General features: G+C 33.0%; 5 protein-coding genes and 1 long non-coding RNA gene across 10 annotated transcripts; 2 read left to right on the top strand and 4 right to left on the bottom strand.

The window, feature by feature from the left end:
• Positions 1-129: 129 nt before the first annotated feature.
• On the bottom strand, positions 130-2,160 carry LOC107411818 (large ribosomal subunit protein eL22z). The gene is made up of 3 exons (XM_016019487.4): positions 2,002-2,160; positions 1,156-1,398; positions 130-505 (listed from the first exon to the last, which is right to left on the bottom strand). Exons 2-3 carry the CDS (start codon positions 1,383-1,385, stop codon positions 361-363), a joined length of 375 nt encoding a protein of 124 aa, XP_015874973.1. The 5' UTR covers positions 1,386-1,398; positions 2,002-2,160; the 3' UTR covers positions 130-360.
• A 590-nt stretch (positions 2,161-2,750) lies between these two features.
• On the bottom strand, positions 2,751-5,250 carry LOC107411869 (uncharacterized). The gene is made up of 3 exons (XM_016019533.4): positions 5,038-5,250; positions 4,753-4,843; positions 2,751-3,197 (listed from the first exon to the last, which is right to left on the bottom strand). The coding sequence occupies exons 1-3, from the start codon at positions 5,105-5,107 to the stop codon at positions 3,062-3,064; spliced, it is 297 nt and encodes a 98-aa protein (XP_015875019.2). The 5' UTR covers positions 5,108-5,250; the 3' UTR covers positions 2,751-3,061.
• On the bottom strand, positions 3,462-4,746 carry LOC132799053 (uncharacterized). The gene is made up of 2 exons (XR_009634470.1): positions 4,172-4,746; positions 3,462-4,133 (listed from the first exon to the last, which is right to left on the bottom strand). It is a non-coding gene; the product is annotated as an uncharacterized LOC132799053 (long non-coding RNA).
• Positions 5,251-8,030: 2,780 nt separating the features above from the next.
• Positions 8,031-13,925, top strand: LOC107411848 (serine/arginine-rich splicing factor SR30). 3 transcript variants are annotated; one of them, XR_007239342.1, is made up of 14 exons: positions 8,031-8,163; positions 8,546-8,645; positions 9,329-9,394; positions 9,577-9,651; positions 9,781-9,889; positions 9,993-10,039; positions 10,180-10,237; positions 10,326-10,375; positions 10,532-10,588; positions 10,668-10,813; positions 10,892-10,972; positions 12,690-12,774; positions 13,333-13,366; positions 13,460-13,528. XR_007239342.1 is itself a non-coding variant. In XM_048469136.1 (14 exons), the coding sequence occupies exons 2-14, from the start codon at positions 8,559-8,561 to the stop codon at positions 13,668-13,670; spliced, it is 927 nt and encodes a 308-aa protein (XP_048325093.1). In that variant the 5' UTR covers positions 8,031-8,163; positions 8,546-8,558; the 3' UTR covers positions 13,671-13,925. The 3 variants fall into 3 exon arrangements, 2 of the variants coding, with proteins under 2 accessions (XP_048325093.1, XP_048325094.1); XM_048469136.1 differs by lacking the exon at positions 12,690-12,774 and adding an exon at positions 13,623-13,925; XM_048469137.1 differs by lacking the exons at positions 13,333-13,366; positions 13,460-13,528 and adding an exon at positions 12,916-13,104.
• Positions 13,926-14,359: 434 nt separating this feature from the next.
• LOC107411916 (E3 ubiquitin-protein ligase RFI2) lies at positions 14,360-20,972 on the bottom strand. Of its 3 annotated transcripts, none has more exons than XM_016019592.4 (6): positions 20,275-20,972; positions 18,836-19,005; positions 17,935-17,993; positions 16,150-16,175; positions 15,645-16,032; positions 14,360-15,293 (listed from the first exon to the last, which is right to left on the bottom strand). In XM_016019592.4, exons 1-6 carry the CDS (start codon positions 20,462-20,464, stop codon positions 14,816-14,818), a joined length of 1,311 nt encoding a protein of 436 aa, XP_015875078.2. In that variant the 5' UTR covers positions 20,465-20,972; the 3' UTR covers positions 14,360-14,815. The 3 variants fall into 3 exon arrangements, with proteins under 3 accessions (XP_015875078.2, XP_048325092.1, XP_024927006.2); XM_048469135.2 differs by lacking the exon at positions 20,275-20,972 and adding an exon at positions 18,246-18,388 and having other exon boundaries at positions 18,836-18,977; XM_025071238.3 differs by lacking the exon at positions 20,275-20,972 and adding an exon at positions 18,246-18,360 and having other exon boundaries at positions 18,836-18,975.
• A 2,387-nt stretch (positions 20,973-23,359) lies between these two features.
• LOC107411885 (translationally-controlled tumor protein homolog) lies at positions 23,360-25,408 on the top strand. The gene is made up of 5 exons (XM_016019555.4): positions 23,360-23,527; positions 24,394-24,467; positions 24,557-24,685; positions 24,783-24,940; positions 25,035-25,408. Exons 1-5 carry the CDS (start codon positions 23,500-23,502, stop codon positions 25,150-25,152), a joined length of 507 nt encoding a protein of 168 aa, XP_015875041.2. The 5' UTR covers positions 23,360-23,499; the 3' UTR covers positions 25,153-25,408.
• Positions 25,409-25,796: the final 388 nt, after the last annotated feature.

A 25,796-nucleotide genomic window follows, 5' to 3' on the forward strand; every position in this document is an offset into this window, starting at 1 on the left:
AAAACACTTTCGATTCGGAAATTAGAAGCCATACTAACTCTTTTTTTATTCTGAGGAAATCATAGAAAATTAAGAATTCATTTTTCTCTTAATTAATACCACTGAGTTTAGCGCCAAAAAAAGGAAAGCTGGATCAAATCATGATTTAACTTTTATAAATATAAGTAGAGGCTTCTGTATTATGATCCAACAATAGGAGTAAATTCAAAGTTTACTAAATTCAATAAACAAAATTTTAAAGCTGGAATTAGTTTTCAACAAAAAAACAACATCACACTGGCAACACTAGAGAACAAAATAACTTGGGATTTTGAAACAAGGAAACAAAGTTCTTTGACGGCTAAAATGATCCAGAGGCTCTCAATCTTCGTCCTCTCCCTCGTTCTCCGCAATGTTGAAGTACCTCAATTCATAAATATTTCTATCCTTGTTGGACGCAATCACTCGCAGCCAATCCCGGACATTGTGTTTCTTCAGATACTTTTTTGTCAAGTACTTCAAATACCTGAACCAAACAAGCATGGAAAATAGTTGAATTAAAGATAAAGATTTTAAAGATAAAGATTAGACGCAATTTGCAAAACAAAAAGGGTAATCTTTCTTATGCATGTCTCATGATCCATAGCATTAGTGTTTAGAACACAAACAATAAGACAAAAGCCAAAACTCACTAAACGAACAAAACTTTTCATACATTAAGCAAGCAGTTGAATGCATTTTCAAATATCACCCTTGGTCTATACCAACACCTAATTACCATTGAATAAATAAAATGCATTCTATTTGGAGAAACCCGATAGACTCCTGCATATATTTCTGTGGATCCAGAGTATCTCAATAAGCTAATTTATCTCAATCGCATCGTAACAACGCTAGTATTTCTATTAATCACTCTCAACCTAAAATACAAACATTGCTATCAAAAAAGTAATAGAGAGCAAACATTAAAGTTGCTACTATATTCAATCACTAAAGCATATTTGACGCCAAGAGGACAGAAAAGATTAAAACACACTTCAATCTAAGAGGTCCAGTAGCTATCCTAAGTGACATGGAGCTTAATTTGTTAATCAATAGAAATTTTTACCTAACCAAATTTACATTAGCTCTCTAAGCTTTATAAATGGAAATCACATATATCAAAGAAGGAATTACCTCTTGGAGAAGTTGCTGTCAGAAGTAACAGTGATCTTGTTCTTCTCACGAGTAACAGTGACGGTTTCACCAAGAGCACCAGCCTTTCCACCGACCTTAATCCTTTCCTGGAGAAACTTCTCTAGGGATGCAATGTCCATGATCTTGTCTTCCACTGGCTTCGAGCAATCAATTGTAAATGTTGCCCCCTTCTTCTTCCCCTTGGGGCCAGCTGCACTCCCTCTACTCATTTTTGTTTATCCTCTGCATCCCAAAATAAGTTTTACATTCATAATCCGAACCATCCAAGAATGGACTGGCTATAATTTTATATAAAATTGCTTACACAAATGAATGTGTATTCTACTTAATATTGAGCATTTAACTATTATACTCACAAATAAAAATGTACACCCACAAACACGTATACAAAATATAAGTGGTAAAATTTACAGTTCTTGGCTGCTGTTTATCTGTAATGGGCATTTCCAATATATGGAATTTGAACATTAACCAAGACTAACATCCAAAAATTTAATACAAACTACAACGCTCAAGCTCATTTCAACTTTCCAATTTCAAAAACAAATGGGTTACATGAATAACCGATAATCATGATTATTAAAAAAAAAAAAAAACACTGACATTACTTTGTCTCTTCATTTACTTCGGTATATCGGAAACCAAACGGAAAAAAAAACCGTTGAAAACAGATAATGGTATGTCACTCACAGCTTCATGCCTTTCACATTTCACTTTCCACATTTCTTATAGAAACCAAAACAAAATCTATCCACCCAAAACTACATACATATTCATACAAGACCCATATATGCGAAGTAGAAAGAGAGAGAGAGAGAGTTTTACCACGGCGACCGTAGAAAATAGGAAGAAGCAGAAGATGGAGATGCGCGGCGTCTGAGAAAGAAATAGAAGAAGCTAGGGTTACGATTTTAAAGGGCCTCTTTTATATTGGCCCGCTGACAGTTGAAGGCCACCAAGCCTATGAGCCCATCAAAAATGGGGGGCCCATAAAAGGTTTTCATGCTATTATTTATTTTATTTACTTGTTTTTTATTATTATTCCAAGTAGACATGGAAAATTACTTATTGAAACGCAGCAAATAAAAGATTAATTCCTTGTTTAGATAATAATTTTTCAATTTGTTTAGATTTAAAAATTTTCAAACGATTAAATATATTTATAACTGCTTCAATTTTTTTTAATCTTATTTTCCTTTCCTTTCGTTTTCTGTTTTCTCTTAAAATTTAGCATGATTTGATATCATGTTAATACATACACTGACAAAAAGAACCAACACTATGGCCCTACGAGTCTCATACTCTTTTTGGATTTTATATCAACCGTTCAGTCCGACCAAACAAAATGAATTTTTAATTTTATAAACCATTATACTGTAATTTCCTTTCGAATTCAATTAATCATACATCAAAGTTATTTTTGGACCATGAATTAAATCTAACCTCAATGACCCTCTTGCCTAATGAAACTTGCTAACAGAGTATGGTCTCCATCATTAATTTATACTATCAACAGTAATTTTCTTAGAAAGCTATTCAGATGCGATATTTCCAAAGAAATAATACTCTGAAAAGGCATAAAAGAAGCACATTCTTATTCATGTAGAAACCAATCATTTCTTTCAAAAATCTTTCAAGAATACGATTCAAAAATTTACGGTCAATAAGAAATCAATTTGAACCCAATTGTTTAGTCGTATATGACATCCCTCGAGCTCTCTTTCTAATCACTTGTTACATAATTTGTACCACGCTAAAGTAACCCAAAACATCCCTAAGAATTGTAATGGTATATATCCGTACAAATGCTTTTTATTGCAAGCTGTTCGATTTTGTATCCCCCAACAAATATTCCCTAAATGCATGTTTTAATGGAATATTATGCTTAATCCTTGTGAGTGTAAGGATCAACTTGGAGGAACTTCGCATATCGCTCAGCCTTTGCTCCAGATTTGTGGTCATAGTATTCAACCACTGCAGCACCAGCTAATGCAGCCAGTGTAAGAGCCTGTGCATGCAACCTGAAAATTACAGTGAGCAAGGAGAAAGATGTCATATAAACAGATATAAAAAAGCCAAGTAAAAAGAAAAGATTTTCAAATATATGATTTTCGCCAGGGTGATATCAGATTTTACAAAGCAGATAAACCACCAATCAAGGACCAATAGCAGGGGAAGAAAATTGAGGACAATATATATTTTTTTGAAACAATTGTTTAAATGAGGTACACTCAAGAATGCCCAACAACAAAAATAACCAATAATGTAAACAGGGTAAAATTCTCTTTTAAAGTAAGATTTCTTCCTTCAGGTTAGTATGCACAAACGGACAGCATAATACATTACATGCTTTGCATAAACTCTGGAATAGACTGAGAGATGTCATTCCAGTTACCATTTGCTTGATATCAAGTTAATCCTTTAAAGTATTCAAGCAACTGAAGTTAATATTTCGATTTCAATATAGAGAGGAATGCTATTGATGAAGAAAACACATGATAACCTCGAATCTTTAAATACAGAAGAGCACCTTCCCATGTATGAGAATGGTCAAAAGGCGGGAAAAATGTTAAAGGCTGTATTGGGAAAGTGTTTCCATCTATCAAAAGGATTTAATCACGTTATGTCAAACTAACACTAATGTCCATCTTCTGTATTAAAAAGCTCATGTAACAGCCATTGCAATAGACAACATAGGAGTAAACTCAAACGTTGCTCTCATTGTAATATACCTAGACAATATCAAACAAAATTGGTCATATATTATACACAGGATACTAGCAATGTCTTATTGTATACACGACCTCTCTCCCTTGGTGCACACCATATAAACTCTAGGCAGGGTCTTATATACTTGCACAAGGAGCACAGCATAGAAACAATCTTTGTCACGACATACGTAAGGGAGCTGCAGGCTCTGTGGAAGAGAAGAGCCTTATATGGAAGGGAAGACTGAACTATAGCTACCAAATGTTTTTCAATATTCCACACTAACTTGTCTGAATAAATTTTCACCAAAAGTTTTTCAATATTTCTTACTCACTAGTCTGAATAAATTTTCAAACTTCATCCATAAGTCAATCCAACCCAACAAATAACAAACCGTGTGAGCTTATGGCAAAGAGACATCAACAAACCACAAACCATGTGAGCTCATGGTAGAGAGATATCAAAGACATTGACAAGCCATAGGGCAATGTTTGAGGTATGAGACATCACAAGCAACCTCCAATTCAAGGAAAATTGTCCTAAAGTTGAATGCGAGTATAATAGCATAAGCACGGTTAAGAACACATAATTAAAAGCTTTCTTTTCAATTCATCAATGGCAAAAGTAATAAATAAATAAATAATCCAAGATCACCAAATTTTCCTTCTAATGAAAATCAAAAGTGAATCTAGGTTCAAGTCTTGGCCTTCCTTTTACAATTGTTCACCAAAAATCCTTAATGATCATTCTCTTTGTTTAACACCAAATAAATTAAAAAAATGATTAACATAAAATGGATTAACCTGAATTATTACACCATAACAATCTGAAAGAAAAAATGAAAATAAAAAAGTAATAAAATTTTACCTAGCATGAATAATCTTCACACTGGTTTTCATGTTGGGTTGAGACCAGTTGTATGCGATTGAACCCGCTATTCCGCTAAGCCATAGACATCCTTTTCCCAATATGAAACAAATCAAAAACCCAAACAAAAAATTCAAATGAAAAAACAAAAATGAAGATCCAAAACCTTTTTTTTTTTTTTTTTTTCAAGGGATTCCAAATCAGAAACCCAGATAGCAGAAAACTAAAAAAAATAATAATATAAATAAATATAAATAATAAACACAAAAGAATAAGGAAATTTACCAACAGTACGAAGCTTATGCTCAGCGACCCATTCCCTCACAGACTCTAATTTGCTCTTTGAATCCGCCATGTTAGAGAAAAAACAAAAAAGAAATGAAGAAAACCGAGATATTTTTTTGGGAGAGAGAAAGGAAAAGGAAAACGAAAGACGGTTTGATTTGGTTACTATGGGAAGCGAAATCCTAAATATATATTTTACGTGCGAGAAGAAAAGGCGAACTTGTAAATCTGCAAATCCGTGGGCGGAAATTAAAATAGTGAACGTGACTGCTTTTTTTTTTTTTTTTTTTTTTTTTGAATAATTGAACGTGACTGTTTTTTTTTTTAATAAATTATTTAAATACAAATTATTTATTTTTTTATTTTTTATATTATTTAAATTTTTATTTTCATAGATACAAACAAAATGTTCTGAAACTAATTACGAATATGATTATTTTAAAAATTTATTTCTACTCCTAACAATATAATAAACTTTTCTTTTAATAATTTTTCAAATAAATAAACCTTACACCTACAACTGAAATTAATTTTGTTTACAACCTACTTACATTTAAAATCGACATATTAAAACAATGACAATAAACATATATATATATACATATTAATTTTTATGTGAACAGAGAGGAAACTTTTTTTCTTTTTGAGATCACGTATTTTCCTTATTGTAAATTTTATCATTAGATTTATTTTTTTATTTTCTTTATTTTTGTGTTTATTTTTTATTGTAATATAAAAGAAATATGAGCATCCAATAAATATATATTAATTTTTATGTGAACAGAAAGGAAACAATTTTTTTTAAGATAATGTATTTTCCTTTATTGTAAATTTCATCGTTAGTCTTATTTTCTTTTTTCTTTTTTGTGAATATTAATTTTATTTTTTTAATGTAATATAAGAGAAGTATGAGCACCGCATATTTGGGGTTCACTGGACCAAACTTCTAAGGTGGGCGCTGCCCAAAATTTTAGGGCCCATAAAGCTCCCTCTCTCTCTCTCTCTCTCTCTCTCTCACTCTCTCACTCTCTTTCTGGTGCACCTGCGCTGTGACTGTTCGTACAAATTGACGGTGGTCAACTCCAATGTTGAGCCGTCTCAATCCTTGGCGAACAAACATTTAACGCGGCAAAATGTCCATATTCATAATGTGATAATTTCCTTGTTAAATTAGAGAGAAAACATTTATATTCACAAAATTATATCAATTTGTCATTTGAAAGTGGAAAAACATTATAATTTCGGTAATATCATATCTACCAAATTTTTTTATCAAAATTTTAATAAACAATTATATAGTAATATATAAATTGTTGATAAATTTTTGAAGTCTTATAATTATGGAAGAAAAAATCAATTACATAATGTCAATTTATTATTTATTAAAATTTTGATAAAAAAGTTTCAATGTAGAGTTATCTTTTAGTTTATATAGTCTGATTATGAGAAATCAGACAATTATTTTTTAACTTAGATACGAAGCAAATTTTTTAACAAATGAAATATATATCAATTTAAATAATACATAATTCTATACATTTGAATATTCTATTAAAACAAAAGAAAATCTTCCATACACAACCTAAAGAAATATGAGACTCAGTATTGCAGAACGTGTTGTCAACTGTTTTTTTTTTTTCCTTTTTTTTTTTTTTTTGGGGTCCCGTTGTATAGAATATGTTATCAACTCCGTTGATACTATGATTCAAATTAAATCTATATTTTTCTAAAAACATATATAATAAAAATAATATCATAATAACACAAAAATGGAATTTGGCGTAGTTAATTCTTGAATTATATTCATTGTTGCATTTGGGTTTTCAAACTTTTTTCTGGCACTTTAATTATTAAATTTTAATTTTTGATATATTTTGATTCCTAAATAATTTTTTTAATTATTTTTTAGCAGATTTTGAGATGTGTAGTATAAGTACTTAGCAAGATGCAGAGGTTTCAAGGGATTGTTTGATTTTCTAATTTTGTTTTTTGTTACAATAAATATATTTCATGTCTGAAAATGATAAAAATTAAATTAAAAATTAATTTAAGACCAAAATGTTATAATAAGAATATAATATATGTCAAAACTTTTAAAAATTATATTAGAAAATAATTAAAAACCTAAAATGAATTAAAAGTGAAATTTATGGACCGAATTGTCAAGAAAAAAAAAAGAATAAAACTACAAATATTGATATAGTTAAAAATTTAATAATGTCAATAACCTTTAAAAATAAAAAAAAAGGAATCAGTAGGAGTCGCCATGTTTGGATCCATGAGCTCGAAGTAATATATGGGCTTGAAATAGCCCTTAACAAACAAACCCTGAGGCCAACCCCTAAAAAAAATAAAAGTACAACAAAAAAAATAAAAACTGATTTGCTGTTCCATTCCACAAAATAAATAACAATAATATTTTTGATTAAAAAAACACGCTAACATCAATAATAATATTATACATTACACACAAGAACATGGTCAAATCAACTACTTGGACTTCTTCTCCAAAAACGTTAAGTTTTGGTACAACAATAAGATAAGAGAAATGTCTTAAGGCCAATTTGATTAACATATTTTATCATATTTACCATCCAAAATAAAATGATTTTTTTTTTATGGATATATTATATTATATATTTTTGAAATTTTCGATTTTTATATAATATTTTGTTTTATGTAATGATGGTTCGTAGAGTATGTTTGGTAGAGTATCTAGTCCGTAGGCACAGTAACATGATATGTACCAACAAGATGCTTTTTTCCCTGACAAGTTTGCAGGTGGAGATTCCGCTTTTATTTTAGTAATTTTTATGAATGAAAACAGTAAAAAAAACATTAATCACTTTTTAATACCATATCTCTCGCTTCAATTTTGGCGTGATGTCATTCAATCGGACGGTCAAGATCTAAGCCACATAATAAAAAGCGTGCACATGATGATCACGCAATCGCATCCTTCTCTTTCCAGAGCCTTCCTTTATAAACCTCAAATTTCTTCCACCTCACCTCATTTACCAGAAGCTACTAAATCTTTCAGACCCCACGAAACTCCATTCTCATTCTCTCTCTCTCTCTCTCTCTCGCACGCTCTCTGTTCCAAATTGCGAACTCTCTCACGCTAAGGTAAGCTTATTCTTCTTCTTCTCCTCACAATTTTTAATATTTGATAATCAATTGCAAAATTATTTTATAAAGAAAATTAAATCTTGAGTTTCAATATGACATACCAAGAAAAACGAAATTTTTGATTTTTGATTTTTTCTTTTTCCTCAAGTTAATTTTGATAATTTCTTTTTCATTTTATTGAACGATTTATTTATTTATTTATTATTATTTTTTATTTCCTAATATATACAGTCATATTTATCGAACCGTGAGGAATTGGTTCTGTAACCTATTATGTGTTTGTTTTTCTGTTATGATTTATTTTTTTTTTATTTTTTTTTTTATTTTTGGTTATGTAAAATAGTTTTTGGATAAAGTAACTGGAATTGTGGTTTTTCAGGGGGGAAAAAAAAATGAGTAGCCGAGCCAGTCGAACAATCTACGTTGGAAATCTTCCTGGGGACATTCGGATGAGAGAAATTGAAGATTTGTTTTTAAAGGTCTGTCCGTTTCTGTTTATTTTTCAAGTTTTTCATTCAGAATTTGTTGTGGTGAAAATTATACTAGATTTATATATATATATATATATATATATTTGCACATATATATATATCTATATATATAGTTTTTTACCTGTGAGATAATTTATAATCTTTTTCTTTTTTTAAATTAAATTTTTGTCTCTCTCTCCTTTTGGTGTTGCTGATGGTTATTTTTAAAAGATTTGTGATTTAGAAACAGTATCAATATGGTTAAGATTGTATTACGATGATTCCTTAAATTGAATCATGTGTGTGGATTTTTTCATTTAGAAACAAACACGTGGAAATTCTGTTATTTATGTTGAAGAGGGTTTCTTGTAGAACAAAAAGCTCTCTCTTTTTTGTTTTATGAATAATTCATTGCCGTATAGTGAAATATTGCATGTCTTGTGAGCATCTATGTATTTTGTTATCTGGGTAAAATTTATGCGGTGAGTGTATTTAAGTGTGGCATCCTTAGTATAATTATTATGGATTGATTGGCATGTTGTGGAATTAGCATACCTAACATGGCTAGATACTGAAAGATGTATGGGTAATGGCAATAGGTGTAACTTCTTAAAGTGTTTTGGTTACTACTAGTCTATGAGTCTATGCTTGTTGCTAACTGCCAAATGTTTATTCCTGCTGTGAAATTGCAGTATGGGCCCATTGTTGACATTGATTTAAAGATCCCTCCAAGACCTCCAGGTTATGCTTTCATCGAGGTGAGTTAGTTACTTGCATTATAATGGTGAAATCTTGTTTTTTGTTAAGGTAGCTGCCTCTACTTTTATTTGAAGTGATATCTTTTTGAACACTGAACTTTGCAGTGAGTTTGTTGGTTTCACCAATTCTTTTTTTGTTTCTTTCAAGCCACATGATTCTTACTAGAAATTGTGACATGCAGTTTGAAGATCCCCGTGATGCTGATGATGCTATTTACGGTCGGGATGGATATGACTTTGATGGGTATCGCTTACGGGTCAGTCATAATTGCATATTTCCTCCTTTTTTTTTTTTCCTTCCTCCCCAGTGATACATCTTTTTCTGTGCCAGTATTATTTAAAATTGTTTCCAACATTTCATAGTTGGTCTTCATTCACCATTACAGGTGGAACTCGCACATGGAGGACGAGGATATTCATCATCAAAAGACCGGTATAGCAGTCACAGTCGGAGCAGCAGCAGCCGTGGAGTTTCCAGGCGTTCTGACTATCGTGGTATGCATGTCTGCCGTTTAATTATTATTATTATTATTATTATTTATTTTTGCCAAGCAAAGTTCAGTTGAGAATTTTATCTAAATGTCATCCTGTTGTGCAGTGCTGGTTACGGGATTACCTCCTTCTGCTTCATGGCAAGACTTGAAAGTAAGTGTTAATATTTTTGCTCCCCTCATATGCATGCATTTTCCACACCTCGTTCTTCACTCCTTCATACTGTAAAGGCATAGAATTGGTTGGATTCATAATGGAAAAAGGGTATTGATTATAATGTATTTTGACATCAGGATCACATGCGCCGTGCTGGTGATGTCTGTTTTTCTCAAGTTTTCCGTGATCGTGGTGGTAAGTTGAATATACCAAAATATTCTTCACTTGAGGGCTGCTAAATATCATTTGGAATCTAAGTTTTTCTGTTGCATTTTACTTGTAGGGATGACAGGAATTGTAGATTACACAAATTATGATGACATGAAATATGCTGTAAGTTGATATTACTTAACTACTTGTAATTCTTCTCTAGGATCCATTTTCTGCAGTGAATTGCCCCTTTCAATATGAGTTTAATGATGGGAGGTATTGACAAATATTATAGAAATTCTTTATTCTTTCCTAATGGTGATTTGATTTGATCTGCAGATAAGGAAACTTGATGACTCTGAATTTCGAAATGCTTTTTCCCGGTCTTATATTCGGGTATGTTGCAATTACTTTACCGTGCAGCATGTTCGTTTCCATGTCTGTAATATTTGATCTTTTATTCTACCATGTGCAGGTGAGGGAATATTCAAGGCGAAGCTACTCTAGAAGCCCCAGTTATGACTCCAGACGTAGCTATTCTAGAAGTCGTAGTCGTAGTCCATATGTGTCGAGAAGTCGAAGCCCTAGTTATAGCCGTAGTTATGGTGGCCGGAGCAGAAGGTCCACTTGGTTTCTTTAAAATGTAAGCTTTGAATACTATGTAAATGTGCTAGCTGATTAAAAGTCTGTTCTTTGCAGCATATCTCCAAGGGACAAATATTCACGACGTTCTCCATCAGTATCTCGTTCGCGGTCTGTTTCAGCACATTCCTACTCGAGGTATGCACATTTTGCCTCTTGCTCTTTATTGTTGAGTTTATTTCCATTTCTTGAATATCGGTATATCTTTTAGGGTGATTTTGAAAATTTTGTTTCTGTGTATATTTACATGAAAAAAAAAATTTTCATTTCTTTCATTAAGCTTTTGGGTATAAAATTATGTTTAAGAGAATCTTACTTGTTATGTCCCTCTTTTCCTGTTATTCAAGTCAATTACATCTGCTGATTATTGAATATTTCCATTGATTTTCAGCAGAACTTCAACTTCTAACAACCAGTAATTATAGGCTCTAGTTATTTTGTTTTCCTACTTTAGGCAAAACTGTTGGTGATGTACCTCGAGCTGCTTTCTTGCTTCCTTTCACTTTCTGCTTTATTTTTGCTTTCTTTCTTCCTTCATGCCAATCAAAAAGGATTTTCTTTGCAATGGAGGAACCAAAAAAAAACAAAAATAAAGGATGACCTGATAAGCTGTCAACATTTATATGTGATCCTAATTAATGTATTATTGCATGCCATAACTTATGATAGAACTTAGATTGTCTTGGTTAAGGTTTTCATAAATTTTCCCCCACTAGTCCTAACTCTTGGTAGCTAGTAGCTGTTTAATACACCATGTGGAATAATTCGAATTGAAAGCTTGGCGATGTCAATGTATACACTTCCTATATTATCTGAGTTTTGCTCTTTTTGTAAGCAGTTTTGAGAATGCATTCTCAGCTCAATTAGAGTTGAGTCCTTCATAGAAAATGGCTGGCATTATAGGGTTTTTGACATTTGATTCTGATTGGGGAACAAGATGACTACCTCCTCTTGTGTTGAATGCTACATGATGGCAGAGTGACCTTTCTAACATAAAGTTGGATGAAACTTGTTTACAGCATAAAGGAATAATTATATTTTCTGAAATGTCATTTATTCGGAACACTAACTGGGTGATGGTCAGATGTTGTGTGTGATGTTATAGTTTCACTTAAGCTGGTAAGCTGGTGGATAGCTCCATGGTCTTGTTTAGCAAATGTAGGTTGATACTCATTTTAAGTATAGTCTCAGCCAAAATTAGGGCACCGCTTCAGAATGGTTCAGCTCTTTAGGCAAGGATTATGCATCTGTATTTTCTAGGTCATTACCCCGACATTGATATGATATTCTGATTCCACGATTAGAGCTGCTATTTCCTAGATTTGATATGTGCTTTGTTTTCTTGGAAGAAATTCAGGAGTCCTGTTTAAAATCCTAATGTCAATGGCAATGACATCAAATTCTGGATTTTTCTTCTTCAATGAGTTTTCTGTTGAAAACGAGTGTGGATTTTATCGCATTTCTTTAGTTTCCTCATCATTCTTTCTGGGGTTTGAAAAAAAAATAAAAATAAATCTGGTTATTACATTTGAACTTCTATGCATATATATATATATAGTTTTATATATATATATATATATTTTTTTTTTTTTTTCAAATTCTGTCATTTTATAGAGTATAAGAATTTTTTTTCTTTCTTTTTCCAAAAAACAGACCTCTAATTGAGCATTGTAGCCCCTCTGTGATGATCCATAAACTATCTTAGTAACCTCTCTTTTTTTTTTTATTCCCCCAATTATTTCTTTACCAAAAAAAAAAAAAAAATCAATCAAATAAGGGTGGTTATTGGGAGAAGTCTCTGAAGGTTGGCTAGTTTTTTACATTGTTTATGAAGGTTTACTTCTTTGTTTGCTAGATCTGGCCTTTGCGGAGACCTGGGGACTGGATGTTAGGAACTTGATGGGATGTGGTGCTCAATGCCTGCAACTCTTTTGGTTGAGGTAACTCCATTGTGTTAATGGGCACCTCTTGAAAACCTTAATGGTTCAATAATTTGCATATGTTGTTCATGGTGCTAGACACACACAGCTAGTTTAATGATGTACATTTCTGAAGCTGGATTTTGTGGGTTATATTGACAGTCATGAATCAGCAGTATAAACATTGGAAAGTTGAAACTACAGGCTCTAACTTGCACCAAGGATCAGGGATGAATTTGTTCTTACATCTAGGATATATGGTGCTAAACTGGCACCTTTTGGTCCTTACTATATTGGTTGACTTGAATCAAGACATGGTGGAGAGATCATGAGATCTTGAGTCAGCCGTCCTGTTTCACCTGGTTCTAAAGATTCAAGATTATTTTTCTCTTTTCTTTTCTCCTTTTTTTTTCCCCCGCCCTCCCCCCCCCCCCCCCCTTCCCTTATGAGTTGGTAACTCTGATGTGGAACTGGCGTTGATGTTTTGTAATGGGTTTATGGAAATAATTGATGTTGATTTTTTTTGGAGAATTAATTAACGTTGATGTTGAATTCGACTGTTTTGTGAAATTTTTGCAGATCTCGGTCAAGATCCAAGTCCCCACTCTCATCTGTAAGTCAAGTATCATTTGACTGTACTGTCATATATCGCGCAAAAGTCATGCTATGGGTTTGTTGATAGTTTATTGTTACTTAAATCATGCAGCGGTCTCGACGCAAACTGAGCAGATCTCCTTCAAGATCAAGAAGCGTATCTCGGTCCCTATCACCGTCGGTATGATTGTTTTAGTTAGCAATCATTGTCATAAATTAGTTTCTTCTTAAAAGTAGCGAGCAGGCTCTAATGATGGCTGTGATGTGGTTTTTAGGTGAGATCAGAACGAAGCCAATCTTTAGACTCGAGGGATCGCTATTGAATATGATAAGTTTCAAGCAAATTATGGAATGTTTTGGTGAGGTCCAGGAAAAAAGAGATGAGGATAAACTTGGGATAGTTAATTTTCATTTGCATGGGGATGTTCGCTGAATGCTTTGTATGCATCATTCTGGTTGATGATCTTTCTTATCCTGAGTATTTCAACTGTATTATTTTCTATTAAAATGGATAATAATATTATGTAACTTGATGCTCTTGTGAACTAAATTATTATCTATCTTCCACATTGATGCTAGTTAAATTGTTAATTGTGTTTAAACTTCTGCTAGAATAGATTGATGGCGGTACCATATTTCTAGGTTTGACCTGCATATATTGCAACGGGAGGACATGCACAAACATTAGCAGTTTGTATCAAAAGGAAAGGAAAAAAAAAAAAAAGAAAAAAGGAGAAAAAGAAATCCACTTACAGAACAGTTATTGTGATTTTTAACCAACCCTAGGAAGTCGGAATCTAATAATGTCCTTGTTAAGACCAGGTTATGGGTTTTGATCTATGAAGTTTCTGCAAAGTTCCAATTAGAAAAGGAAAAAATAATATGAAGGAGCTTCGCTACTCTCTTCTTAAGGCAGCAAGGCTTGTCTTTCATGCATAAATCGTTTTTCTCGCGGACATCACAATGAAATTTTGTGAACCCATTTTGAAAAACTATTAACATTATGCGTCCGTATTCTCAAAGGACAGCCAGGTTTGTTTAGTCTTCATTTCTTGTATACTCAAAACGATTGTTCACAAGAGAAGCAAAGCGCAAAGCACTGCATCAACATACTTTTTAGACATAAATAAATTGACCGACTAGTTTGATTGTCCGGAAGAGCAGTTGATTTTTGTCCCAACTAGGACAGTGGGTCGCTTTGATAGATAAAATGGCCCACTTTTTGCCATCAATACGTGCTTCTTATTTTATATCCTCCATGGCAAAGAAACTAGAGGAAGCTTAAGTCCATCACACCACTGGTGGCAACCAGAAAAGAACGTTTTCAGGGGGCCACTTCAAAGTTTATGGAGTCTGTCAAGCTTTTCACAGACACCATGCATTATATATCGTTTCTCAAGCATACATAATTTTGGTTGAGTCATAGTAGTGGTACTTTGCTTCACCCAAAAAGGATAAGGAAGAAAGCCTATGACCGATTTTGTGAAGATGTCCTCTCCGATCCATGCCTTTGTCGGAAGCTGCTGGACCTCATTGTGGTATCTGTACCCCCTGCGGCCTGGTGAAATGCACCCCAACCTGGATCTCTGTCAACCTGGTTTGATGAGAATGCAGGCAAATGATCTCTTTCCCAAGCATGAAATCGACTAGACAAAGGATTATCGGGTTCTTGGAAGTTACGACCTGAAGAACCTGATGGGAAAAAGTAGTAACCACCAGTTTGATCTGAAGATGATGCTACTGGCCCTACTTGAGCCAAGCCTCTATGACTGCCGGATCTTCGGCTGCCAGAAACTATAGGTGTTCGCATGGTCGGCGAATTGCTAGGTTGTTGTTGTTGATAATATGCCTGGAGAGCTTGGACTCGATCTCTAGCCCGGGCATTGCTGCCTGGATAAGGAGGGATCATTGAGGAGGTAACTGAGCTCCCAGCTCTAGCACTAGAACTGCAGAAGGCACACGTGAAGTCAACACTTACAATGATTTAAAGAAATATGAAAGAACAAAATGTTTTTAGAAATCATTGCTCAAAAATAGGTTGCAAGCAATATATTACTTTAAAAACTCTCAGAGATTAATAAGAGGTTTTTTTTTTCCCCCTTCATAAGTTGATAAAATAATTATTTTTATTGCTAACCAAAAGAATTCAGTCTGTTAAAACAAAGAAAGTAGAACTAAAAAAATAAAGGTGGTCTGATAGGAAAAACATACTATACAGATATACAAAAGGAAGCATGCTCCATCCATAGCAAAAAGTTTAAAAGCATAATTTAAACTCAACTAGAAATTCATTATACCCGTGGCCAACAAGGAAAGGAGGCATAAAAGATCCAGATCTTGGTATATCAGAACTAGCCCTAGCTGGTCTCTGAGTAACAGGAGGCATTGAAGGCTGATCAGCACCACCAATACGACCATTATTTGTAGAGAACGGAGGTGAATGGTGCTCCCAACTATGATAATGAAGATCCATGGCAGGAAAAGCAAACGAAGTTGGTAATTCATTAGGTACCGATGTGCCACTCCAGTGATTGTTAAAGCTGGAAGCTTCTGAAACACTTCCGCCAGAGTTAGAGGACGAGGGGTGAATTGGTCCAAAGTAGGCAATATATGGACAGGGATGTGTAGCAGAGGATACTGCAGTATGCTCGGCAAAAATAGCATGTTGTCCAAGTAGATCATGATCTGCATTAGAATATTATTCCTTTAAATACTTGAGCCAAAATGCTAACTCCAAAACAACCAAATAAACCAGTTTAAAAGGGGGAAAAAATATTTAAAAAAAAAAAAAAAAATTCTTACATGCAGTTGATGAAAACTCCCCTTCCCTGTGAAACCCAAAAAAAAAAAAAAAAAAATTCAATTTGCGTGAGAAGAATCACAGTTTAGAAAACAACAAAAAGTCCACAGTAAGAACTGTCACTAAAAATTAATGCAGCTATAAACCCAAAAGATGATAGAAGGATTTCATTGACATGGTAGCAACTTGTATATATTATAACCTTCTTCAAGATGAGTGCAGCCACAAAAGTATTGATTTATTTATTTTCAATTACCAACTATATACTGTCTGTCCAGAATTAATTATAAGTGAATGGAAGAGCGTCACCCTATATCCTCTTAACAAGAAGCATAACACCATTGGGCAATACCATATTAAGCTCTTACTCCTCAACAATTCCTAATATTTCCACTCTTTATACTGAAGCAACTTAATCAAAAATTTATTATTCTTGTTAATATACCCTATTTAGTTAATGAAAGCGTACAAGACACGGTTGCGTTAAATTAGTAAGACCATGACAATTTTTAAATAGGACTGATGCAAAACAGATGTGGGTAAAAATTTTTTGAAAGAAATAAAAAGAACAAGGATATAAGATAGTAAAAGAGCCGCTAATCAATTCCAGTGTAAATCAAACCTATCAGTATGTCTATGAAGATGAGACATTATAAACCAAAAAATTACAAAGATAGAGAGAAAATAACAAAATAAAAGAGTAAACAAATAAGGAAACAACTGGAAGAATGCAAATCAATTTTTGTTTCACCAATAACAACATGGTGAAGCCTCCTGATCTTTATTTCTTATCAATAGACAAACCATGTCCCTGAATCCATAGCTTAATAACTCAGGGGCACAAAAACACAAGAGAACGGAACCAGACTGCTGAGGAGCAAAAACGAAACCAGAAATGGAGTGGTGGAACCAGCACTATCTTTCTTGGACATCAAGTCAACACGTAGGTGAACCAGAACTAGCCAACCAAGGAACCCATTATTTAAGGACTAATTCAAGTAATAGATTGATATGAATCATCTTTGTAGGTTTTAAAAAATTAAGGATGACAAGTTATTCTTCTCTTTTCATCTCCTAGGAAGCCAAAGTGCATACAAATTACAAATGCTATATGAATCAAGGATATTAGTATTTGATTCCTGCTAAAACCAAGGTCAGACCATATTAACAATTTCTGTCATTGTAGGTTTAATTAAGGACTAAATCAAGTAATAGAGATCTGAATTCATCCTCATTATAGTTATTAAAAAACGTTAGGGACCACAAGATATTCTTCTCATCTAATCTCCTAGGATGCAAAACTACCTACAAGTTACAAATGCTGTATAAATCAGGGATATCAGTATTTGCTTTCTATTAAAACCAAGTTCAAAACAAATTAACAATTTCTCTCATTGTAGGTTTAACAAGAATACCCCACCAAACCAATTGAACATCCCAAAAAGTTTTAAACTTAGTCATCCATTCAGTAGCGATGAAATACTAAGGTTTAGCAGCTTGCAGCCTGCATTCTTGTTTTAATTCGTCATATTTGCACTATTGTCCAACTATTTATAGCTACTTAGTATACTTACAGAGCAATTTGTTACATAACTTCATGACCAAATTTTACTCACAGAACTTACAATGTTGGGAGACGTGTGTAAAGAGAAGAGGCAAATAGATTAACAGTTTAAGAGGAGGAAAAAAGTAAAAAAAATAAAAATAAACTGACCACAACTTTCAGCAGAGAAATTCAAGTAGAAAGTAGCTTAAATGTAAGCTATAATATATGAGAGCATGCTTACTCAAAAGAAGAAGGGAGTCGTGTTAAGCTACCAAATGGGCACCAGTGAACACCAAATGACTGCAAAAAATATTATGAAACAAAAACAACATTAGATAAAGAACCTTGCTCAAATAAAAATATTATGAATTTCAATCTACTATCTCTCTAACCCTCAATTTACTGAAAAGCATTTGTACATGCTTAGACAAATGAAAATTTCATAGATTAGATGACAGTCCTAATCATGACATGATTATATCTCCATGATTTCAGGGAAATCTAGCACATAATAAGAACACACCAAGCTATCATGCAATACAGATAATTTACATGGTCCGATCTTTGTCCACGTCCACAGGTGAAAACTAAGAGAAGATTCCTCCAGAAGATGGAGTAACAATTTAAGCAAAGGCGCCTCACTTCTAACACCATAAGTCCTTTAAATCTGAAAACAGGACTCTCAAAGTGACTCTCTACAAAAAGACAAATATAAACTGTGACATATAAAATACAAACAGTAGAGTGCCAGCTACAAATGAAATGAATACTTGGCGACTTCATAAGCTGGCTGGATTTCCTGGGGAAATTAGCTAGCCTTTGCAGTTTACTTTCCATTTGTGCATGTAGTTGTTTATAAGTTTATTAGTCTCGTTGCAACCTCAACAATAGTAAGTCAAGAAGAAACTATGATGTTACATGATAATCTACCTGATCCAGAAATTAAATGAAAATGTTTGACAGAATTCAAGTTCTACCAAAAAAGACTACTTTATAGATAAACATACATAGCAACAAAAGCATAAGAACTACAATAAAAGAAACTATAACATGGCTGAGAAACTCCTCCAACTAAAACATAAAATGAAACTGTACATAAATTTTACTGAAAGAATTAAGTTCAATTAATATTTCTTCTTTACCATTTCAGAGTAGCTTAGATCATATAAATCCTCATCATGGGTCCAATCGTCCATACTAAATTCAGGAAATGAGCGAGAGCCATTAGCATAAAGCCATTGGCCTTTCTCAATCTTCCGACAATTAGGGCATTGCATCGCTCCTTTTATGTTGAATGCTGAACCAATACAATCTGAAAGAATCATAACATATAAGCATAAGAAAGGTCAATGTAAAAGTGGAAGTATCAGCAGCATCCACAAGTATTTTTAAAAAGTAAAGAGAAAACAAATGAAATAATACAATACACCAGTATTGGTAAAGTACATAATGAACACAACCAAAATGATGAACTTTAAAACAAAGCAATTCTCTCCAGAAGAAGACAGGAAATAGAAAGACGCTTTTTAATGCGTTCAAAGCCATACTAACACACCGCAACACAATCTAGGATGAGATACCAAAGAGAAAATTACACAGATGTTTGTACCTAACCATCATATAACCATTTACCAAGCTTGTTGTAGATATTTAAAGTTCATCAACATCTAAATCTGATTTTAAGATCAAGAGAATTATGGATTCAAAAGAAATTTTTTGTTTCAGATGAAATTACTATAAATTTTAAATAATAAGAGCAAGCAACAGATTCTCTGATTTTAAATCAGTCCAGTTGTCAGAATTATACAATAGACAGGGAGGATTTGGTAAATATCTTAGAATGGTGCATTAAGCATTATAGAAGAGACCAGTTTCAGGTTGGAAATACAAAACTTTTAGAAATGAGAGTGCAGCAAAGATGCATATGCTTATTAGCGAAAAGCATCGAAACCTCCATCAATCAAACTCTCTCTTTGTAAACAATAACTCAATCTTGGTAAGCAAAACTCGATAAAACACTAAGGTAATAACTAGATCAATATATTTAGAATATTTGGTTCAAAAAATCATAGTATAACTTATCCATAAATATTTAACAAAGGCCATTTTATATCAAGAAACGCTCACGCCCAGCAATACTTATGTCCCATTGAGATATTTCTAATATTCAAAACCCAGTCAAAATGTTTACAGTGCCATCAAATTGCAAAATCAAACACAAAAGATCAACCTATCCGGTGCATCGTAGCTACGAACTATATTACATGATTCCGACCGAAAGATCTATACTGTATATCTTATCATAAGCTAAAACATATTAGAAAGCATAAAATACCCATCAAATTTTATGATATCAGGAAAATCTAGCGGCAACTATGATGCACAATTACGTTCCATTTTCTTCATTTTCACTCCATTTCTTCATCATTGAAATCAACCCATTTAAAAATAAACAAAATTCAACCCGATACCCACGTGAACAAATAAAAATTGCAGACAGATCTAAAAAATTCCATTCTGAATGAATTGAATTTCTCACCATTAGAAACTCAATTTCGTTTTCCACACAATTTTCACTCACCGAGATGAAATTGATGTCCACATTGAAGCTTAGCCCAAGATCTATCCCCATTATCAGCGACTACCTCGAGGCAAATCGAACAGGAGACGGAACCACCACATGACTTGCCTCCACCGCCACCGCCACAAACACCAACTCCACCACCATCACCGTCATCAACCACCGCATCGCCATCGCTGCCCAAACCCATAACAAACACTCCAAATCCCAAAGCTCAAAACCCTAAAATTCTCCCCCGTAAACGTAACGGTTACGAAATCGAACGGTGAAAAAAAGTTCCCGGGCACAGACAACGAGTTTACCGATGACGAACCGCAAGCTAAAAACGACGTCGTGTACAACAAAAATCCACAGCTTAGGAAACCAAATTCGATTTTTATTAGCAGAGAGAGGACGATGCGTCAGGGAACCAAAAAAAAAAAAAAAAAAAAAAAAATTTGGTATTTATGGATGCGAAATTTTGATACAAGAGATGGAAAATCTCTCTCTGTATTTCCTCTGTCTGTTTCTTTCTCTATCTCTCTCTCTCTCTCTCTCTCTCTGCGTGTGCTGGAATTCGGACCGTTGGATTTAGGAGGTTGCGATTTTGGTTAAGGTGGGCGTAATAACCGCTGTCCAAATGAAGTTGATGAACGGTCAGGATTTTGTTTGGCCGGAGGTTTTTTACGGTTTGATTTTTGTTGACGTTGTTTATTGCCCCAAACACCCAAAAAAAAAAAAAAAATCACTTTTTTTAAATTTTTCCGTACAATTTTTTATTATTTTTAATTGTTGGACAGACCAGTGGACAAATAAGAATCTATTGGGTTATAGAGGGTTTAGGTCGGTTTTAGCCCGGTGGGTAAAATCGTTCATAGGCAACCAACACCAAACGGGTCGGGTCAATCGTATTTTTGTATATAAATTTATATTTTAAAAAATTATAATAAATGCTAATTAAAATTGGATTTTCTACTTTTGTGCAAATTTGGGTTAGGAATCCCCCATTAAAAGTAATTAAATAATTAAATCATTAATAAAATGAAAAAGAAAAAGATTGCCAACCCAGAAGATGAAAAAATTGGATCAAAGAGAATATAAACCAAGGGAGCAGTTCACGTGAGCTCAAAGGTCATGAAATTATTAGCAAAGTTGGTGGGTTGTTGTTACCCAAAAAAAAAAGAATTATAAAACTTTTATGAACATGAACATGACAAAATGGAATTATATATCAAATAATATTATATTATATCCCTATTCCTAGCCCAATTACAAAGAGGAAAATTAGGAGTTTAAAGCAAAAGTAAATTGTAGAGTAAATGCATTTAGCATGGAAAAAAATCATGTATAGTTTTGACTATATGAATTAATTATCTGTAAAGTTACAATTATAGGAAAAAGGAAAAGGGCAAAAAGACGGTGATCGGATTGTAAAATAAGTCTAGGTGAAATAATTGTTTTTTTTTTGTTTTTTTGTCGGATTAGTGAAATTCTAGATATGCATCGGTAAGGGATAGAAACAAGTCGGTTTTGAGGCTTCAAAATTACACCAAATATTTTTGGTCATATGGGATGACATAACCAAAGCCCAAAACCGAAAGGCAATGTTATACAAATGTGGTGACATAACACCGACCTAGCCAGGCTCTCTTCTCTAATTACAATATCAATATGCCACATGCAAATTGACCTTTTTCCATTATTGGAAAAATCAATATTCTTATCATTTAAAATGAAAAATATAAGCAAGCAGCAGTACTTGCTTCTTTTTTGGATGATTTATGTTTCACTGCCACGCACATAGTTTAGTTTATTAGAATTATATACTTTCTCATATACACACAAAAAAAAAAAAAAAAAAAAGTTGTTAGCACTTGGGATAGAATAAATAGAAGGAAATAATTGTCTCATCATTTTACAAATTCAAAACTGTGGGTTGGAATATGATAAACTTTATTTGTGCCTCATCTTGTATGTTTTTTGTTAGTAAGGTTCGAACCAGCTTATAGACTGGAATGTTAATACCTTTAATCATCAGGATTACCACACGGCCTCTCATCTTGCATGTTATATTACATGATTGTTAGAAGGCTATATATTTTTATATGTGAAGGAGAAAAAATATGCTGATTCAAGTAATTTTTTGATTGATAAATGTTATTCGAAGTTTTTTTATTTTTTCAGTTTAAAAAAAAAAAAAAACAGTGGCTTATTTTAAAAAGATAAATATAATTGTAAAGGGTAATTTTGACTTTAGTGCAACTTTAATATCTTTTTATGAACCCTTTTGGAGGCTATAGTATTTGCTAATTTTACAATTTAAAAGTCAAAATCTATATTAGATATATGGATTTAGATATGTGACAAATAGAGAAAGAGACCATATTTCATGTGCATGGCTAGAAGACACCATTATTCTCATCTGTTAGTATATATATATATATATATGAAATTGAAGGGAGAGTATGAGAGGAATGGTGAAGAGGCTACACTATAGAATAGCCTTTATTAATTTTGAATATGAGCAAATTGAAGGTCAGTATTGGAGTCAAACATACGTTTTTATCTTTATTCTTATCCCACTACTAATGCGAATGGGCCTTACCAAAGAATATGTCAGTCTACATGCAAGGGATATTCGCGGCCAACTATTACAAAGTACTAAAAATTATTCTATGCTTCCTGTCCTATTTTTTATTTCCTATTTTCTCTTTCCACCACCGTCCACTTGCCGTTCTCATTTTCAGTTTATAGTTAATTAATTTAGAGTTTATAGTTTATTTTGACCTTTTTTCTATTTTTTGTTTTTTATAAATAGCTAGATCCATCATCATATCTATGCCAACTTTGATCATGATATGATGAGATCTTAACAAACATCATGCTCACATTACCATACGACATGATGAACCCAATCGTACAGGAATATTTTTCCGGGAGACCATGTGGCCGAGTTTAATCATAATAATTGGGGAGTTTGTCGGTCAAAACAAGTGAAAAGAGTAGAACAGAACAGAAGGCCAAAAGTGTAATTTAAACCGAAATACGAACCTATTTAAGTAAACGAGGTGTATCATTGTCTATTAATTACTGTTCGCTTTACTCTATAAAACCTCACCGCCTCAGAGCTCCGTAATACTCTCACGCTCACTAGCTTTAACTTGGATTTTCTTCCAGAGAAAAAGAGGAAGAACCTGAAAAAAATAAAAAAATAAAAAAGAAAAAAAGAAATAAAGCTCTGCAACCATGTTAGTCTATCAGGATTTGCTTACAGGTACTTTCTTAATTCGTTATTTTTCACGGTTTCAATGTGAAAAAAAAAAAAGGAATAAAAGGTGAATTTTGAATTTATGGTTGAATTTGAGAGCTTCTCTGTACTTGTGGTTTCGTTGAGCATGTATAATTTTTTTTTTTTCCAGTTTGGAGAATTTTACAAAACAAGGATTTTTTTTGATTTGTGTTTTTTTATTTAATTTTTTTGATTTTGGCTCCCTCGAGTTGTAGAATTTCCTTTTATTAATTTCTTTTTGATATGTGTAAATTAAGGATTAAGGAATTTAGCTTAAGGTGTTAATTTCTACATGTCAGAGTTTTCGTGAATTATGGATTAAGGAATCTAGTTTTAAGGTGTTAATTTCCACATGTGAAAGTTTTCCTTTCCTATATTTACCCGTATATTCTCGTTTTAATAGCTCTGTTCAACTTGTATCGGCATCTTTACTGTTTTGTAACATGGCATTATTATTTTGTGTTTTGTTGTAATGTTCCATTTAAACACAGGCACACACAAAAATAATGATGAAATCGGCTCCATAATCACTCTGATCTCGTTCAACTTCTTGATTTTTTGCTTTCCGTTAGCAAGCAAACAAAGAATAAAGAAAATTGGGGTCTTTTTAATTTATTTTGGCCTGCTAAGTAAAGTATTTCTTGGTTCCAGAATTTCTTTTTAATTTATTTTGGCCTGCTAAGTAGAGTATTTCTTGCTTAGTTCTTGGTTCCTGAATGTATTAAAGTTCTAATTTTATTTATTTATTTATTTATTTATTTTGGCTCAATTTATTTCTGTTTAGTGGAAGATGTTTTCCAACTTTTATTATATTTTTGCTAACAAACCAAGTTTTTCCAAATGAGTTTCAGGCGATGAGCTCCTTTCTGACTCCTTTCCCTACAAGGAAATTGAGAATGGGATGCTGTGGGAGGTGGAAGGAAAAGTGAGTAGCTATTGCTATATTGGTTTCTAAGCACTTGTTTAGAGCCACTTTATATGCTGAAATTAAGTATGTTTTTTGACTTTTGGCAGTGGGTTGTTCAAGGAGCAGTGAATGTAGACATTGGGGCCAATCCATCAGCGGAAGGTGGAGATGAAGATGAAGGAGTTGATGATCAGGCCGTCAAGGTTGTTGATATCGTCGACACTTTTAGGCTTCAGGTGAGGGGGAAAAAAAACTACACTCTTTGGAAAAGAAATATCATCATTGTCCATAAGAGCAGCAATTAAGACAACTGGGTTTTATGTTACTTTACAGGAGCAACCTGCTTTTGACAAGAAGCAGTTTGTTACATACATGAAGAGGTACATCAAGTTGCTGACACCGAAACTTGAACCAGAGAAGCAAGACTTGTTCAAGAAGCACATTGAAGGAGCTACCAAGTTCCTGCTTTCAAAGCTGAGCGACCTCCAATTGTATGCAATGTTTAATTCATTGATAGCATTGTTCAAACTTATTAGTTGTTTTCTATCCATAAATTTATTGGTTTTGATTTGATTTTGCTGGCAGTTTTGTTGGGGAGAGCATGCATGATGATGGGAGTGTAGTGTTTGCATACTACAAGGAAGGTGCTACTGATCCCACTTTCATTTACTTGGCGTACGGCTTGAAGGAAGTTAAATGTTAAAAATGGAAGTTACTCTCAGTTTCTGGATGCTATAACTTCATGTAGATTTGACTACTATAATGTATATTTCTTTTTATTCCTTTTGTTAATTTTGAAGGGAAGCAATGGGTATGGTTGCTTAAATAATATTTAGTTACTATCAAATGTTTGACTGGTGATAATATTTAGTTACTATCATGTGTTTGATTGGTGATAATTAACAAGAGTATTTTATATGCATATGGCGGTAGAGGAATAATACTGTGTTTTTGCCAAATTTTGTTACATTTTGGCTTTATTCAGTAAGTGCGAGTGAAAATTAAAGATGTCTGCATCCAAGTTATATATCCTTTGCAGTCTTGGCAATTGTTGGCCGGTTGGCTTCCTCTTTCATCCATTTGTGGTCTACATCTCACCCAACAATCGAATATTTTAAGTTTATTCCAATCATATGAAAGTAATAATAAAAAAATGTATATTTTAAAAGTTAAAATCTAAAGCCAAGATAATCAAAAGTTGCTGATAAAAACGCTGTATACCATGGAGAATTTTAAATTTCATAAAACTTTATAGAAGAGTATTCTAGAGCTTCAACATTCCGCACGTTTCCACTAACTTTAATAGCATATAGAGGTAGCACTGCTCGGAGAACTAATTCAAGGATA

Source organism: Ziziphus jujuba, chromosome 10, assembly GCF_031755915.1.
Source record: "Ziziphus jujuba cultivar Dongzao chromosome 10, ASM3175591v1".
Classification (NCBI taxonomy): domain Eukaryota; kingdom Viridiplantae; phylum Streptophyta; class Magnoliopsida; order Rosales; family Rhamnaceae; genus Ziziphus; species Ziziphus jujuba.

What these genes read in the sequence shown, in the direction of transcription:
- LOC107411818 (XM_016019487.4), bottom strand. Translation starts at nt 1,385, where the DNA reads ATGAGTAGAGGGAGTGCAGCTGGCCCCAAGGGGAAGAAGAAGGGGGCA. An exon ending in GACAGCAACTTCTCCAAGAG is followed by an intron (nt 506 to 1,155) that starts GTAATTCCTTCT and finishes TGTTTGGTTCAG; the next exon opens with GTATTTGAAGTACTTGACAA.
- LOC107411869 (XM_016019533.4), bottom strand. Translation starts at nt 5,107, where the DNA reads ATGGCGGATTCAAAGAGCAAATTAGAGTCTGTGAGGGAATGGGTCGCT. An exon ending in GCATAAGCTTCGTACTGTTG is followed by an intron (nt 4,844 to 5,037) that starts GTAAATTTCCTT and finishes TATTGGGAAAAG; the next exon opens with GATGTCTATGGCTTAGCGGA. An exon ending in GTGAAGATTATTCATGCTAG is followed by an intron (nt 3,198 to 4,752) that starts GTAAAATTTTAT and finishes TGTAATTTTCAG; the next exon opens with GTTGCATGCACAGGCTCTTA.
- LOC107411848 (XM_048469136.1), top strand. Translation starts at nt 8,559, where the DNA reads ATGAGTAGCCGAGCCAGTCGAACAATCTACGTTGGAAATCTTCCTGGG. An exon ending in TTGATGGGTATCGCTTACGG is followed by an intron (nt 9,652 to 9,780) that starts GTCAGTCATAAT and finishes TCACCATTACAG; the next exon opens with GTGGAACTCGCACATGGAGG. An exon ending in CAGGCGTTCTGACTATCGTG is followed by an intron (nt 9,890 to 9,992) that starts GTATGCATGTCT and finishes CCTGTTGTGCAG; the next exon opens with TGCTGGTTACGGGATTACCT.
- LOC107411916 (XM_016019592.4), bottom strand. Translation starts at nt 20,464, where the DNA reads ATGGGTTTGGGCAGCGATGGCGATGCGGTGGTTGATGACGGTGATGGT. An exon ending in GGAGTTTTCATCAACTGCAT is followed by an intron (nt 16,033 to 16,149) that starts GTAAGAATTTTT and finishes ATTCTAATGCAG; the next exon opens with ATCATGATCTACTTGGACAA. An exon ending in CCTTTCCTTGTTGGCCACGG is followed by an intron (nt 15,294 to 15,644) that starts GTATAATGAATT and finishes TGCCTTCTGCAG; the next exon opens with TTCTAGTGCTAGAGCTGGGA.
- LOC107411885 (XM_016019555.4), top strand. Translation starts at nt 23,500, where the DNA reads ATGTTAGTCTATCAGGATTTGCTTACAG. An exon ending in TGTGGGAGGTGGAAGGAAAA is followed by an intron (nt 24,468 to 24,556) that starts GTGAGTAGCTAT and finishes GACTTTTGGCAG; the next exon opens with TGGGTTGTTCAAGGAGCAGT. An exon ending in AAGCTGAGCGACCTCCAATT is followed by an intron (nt 24,941 to 25,034) that starts GTATGCAATGTT and finishes TTTTGCTGGCAG; the next exon opens with TTTTGTTGGGGAGAGCATGC.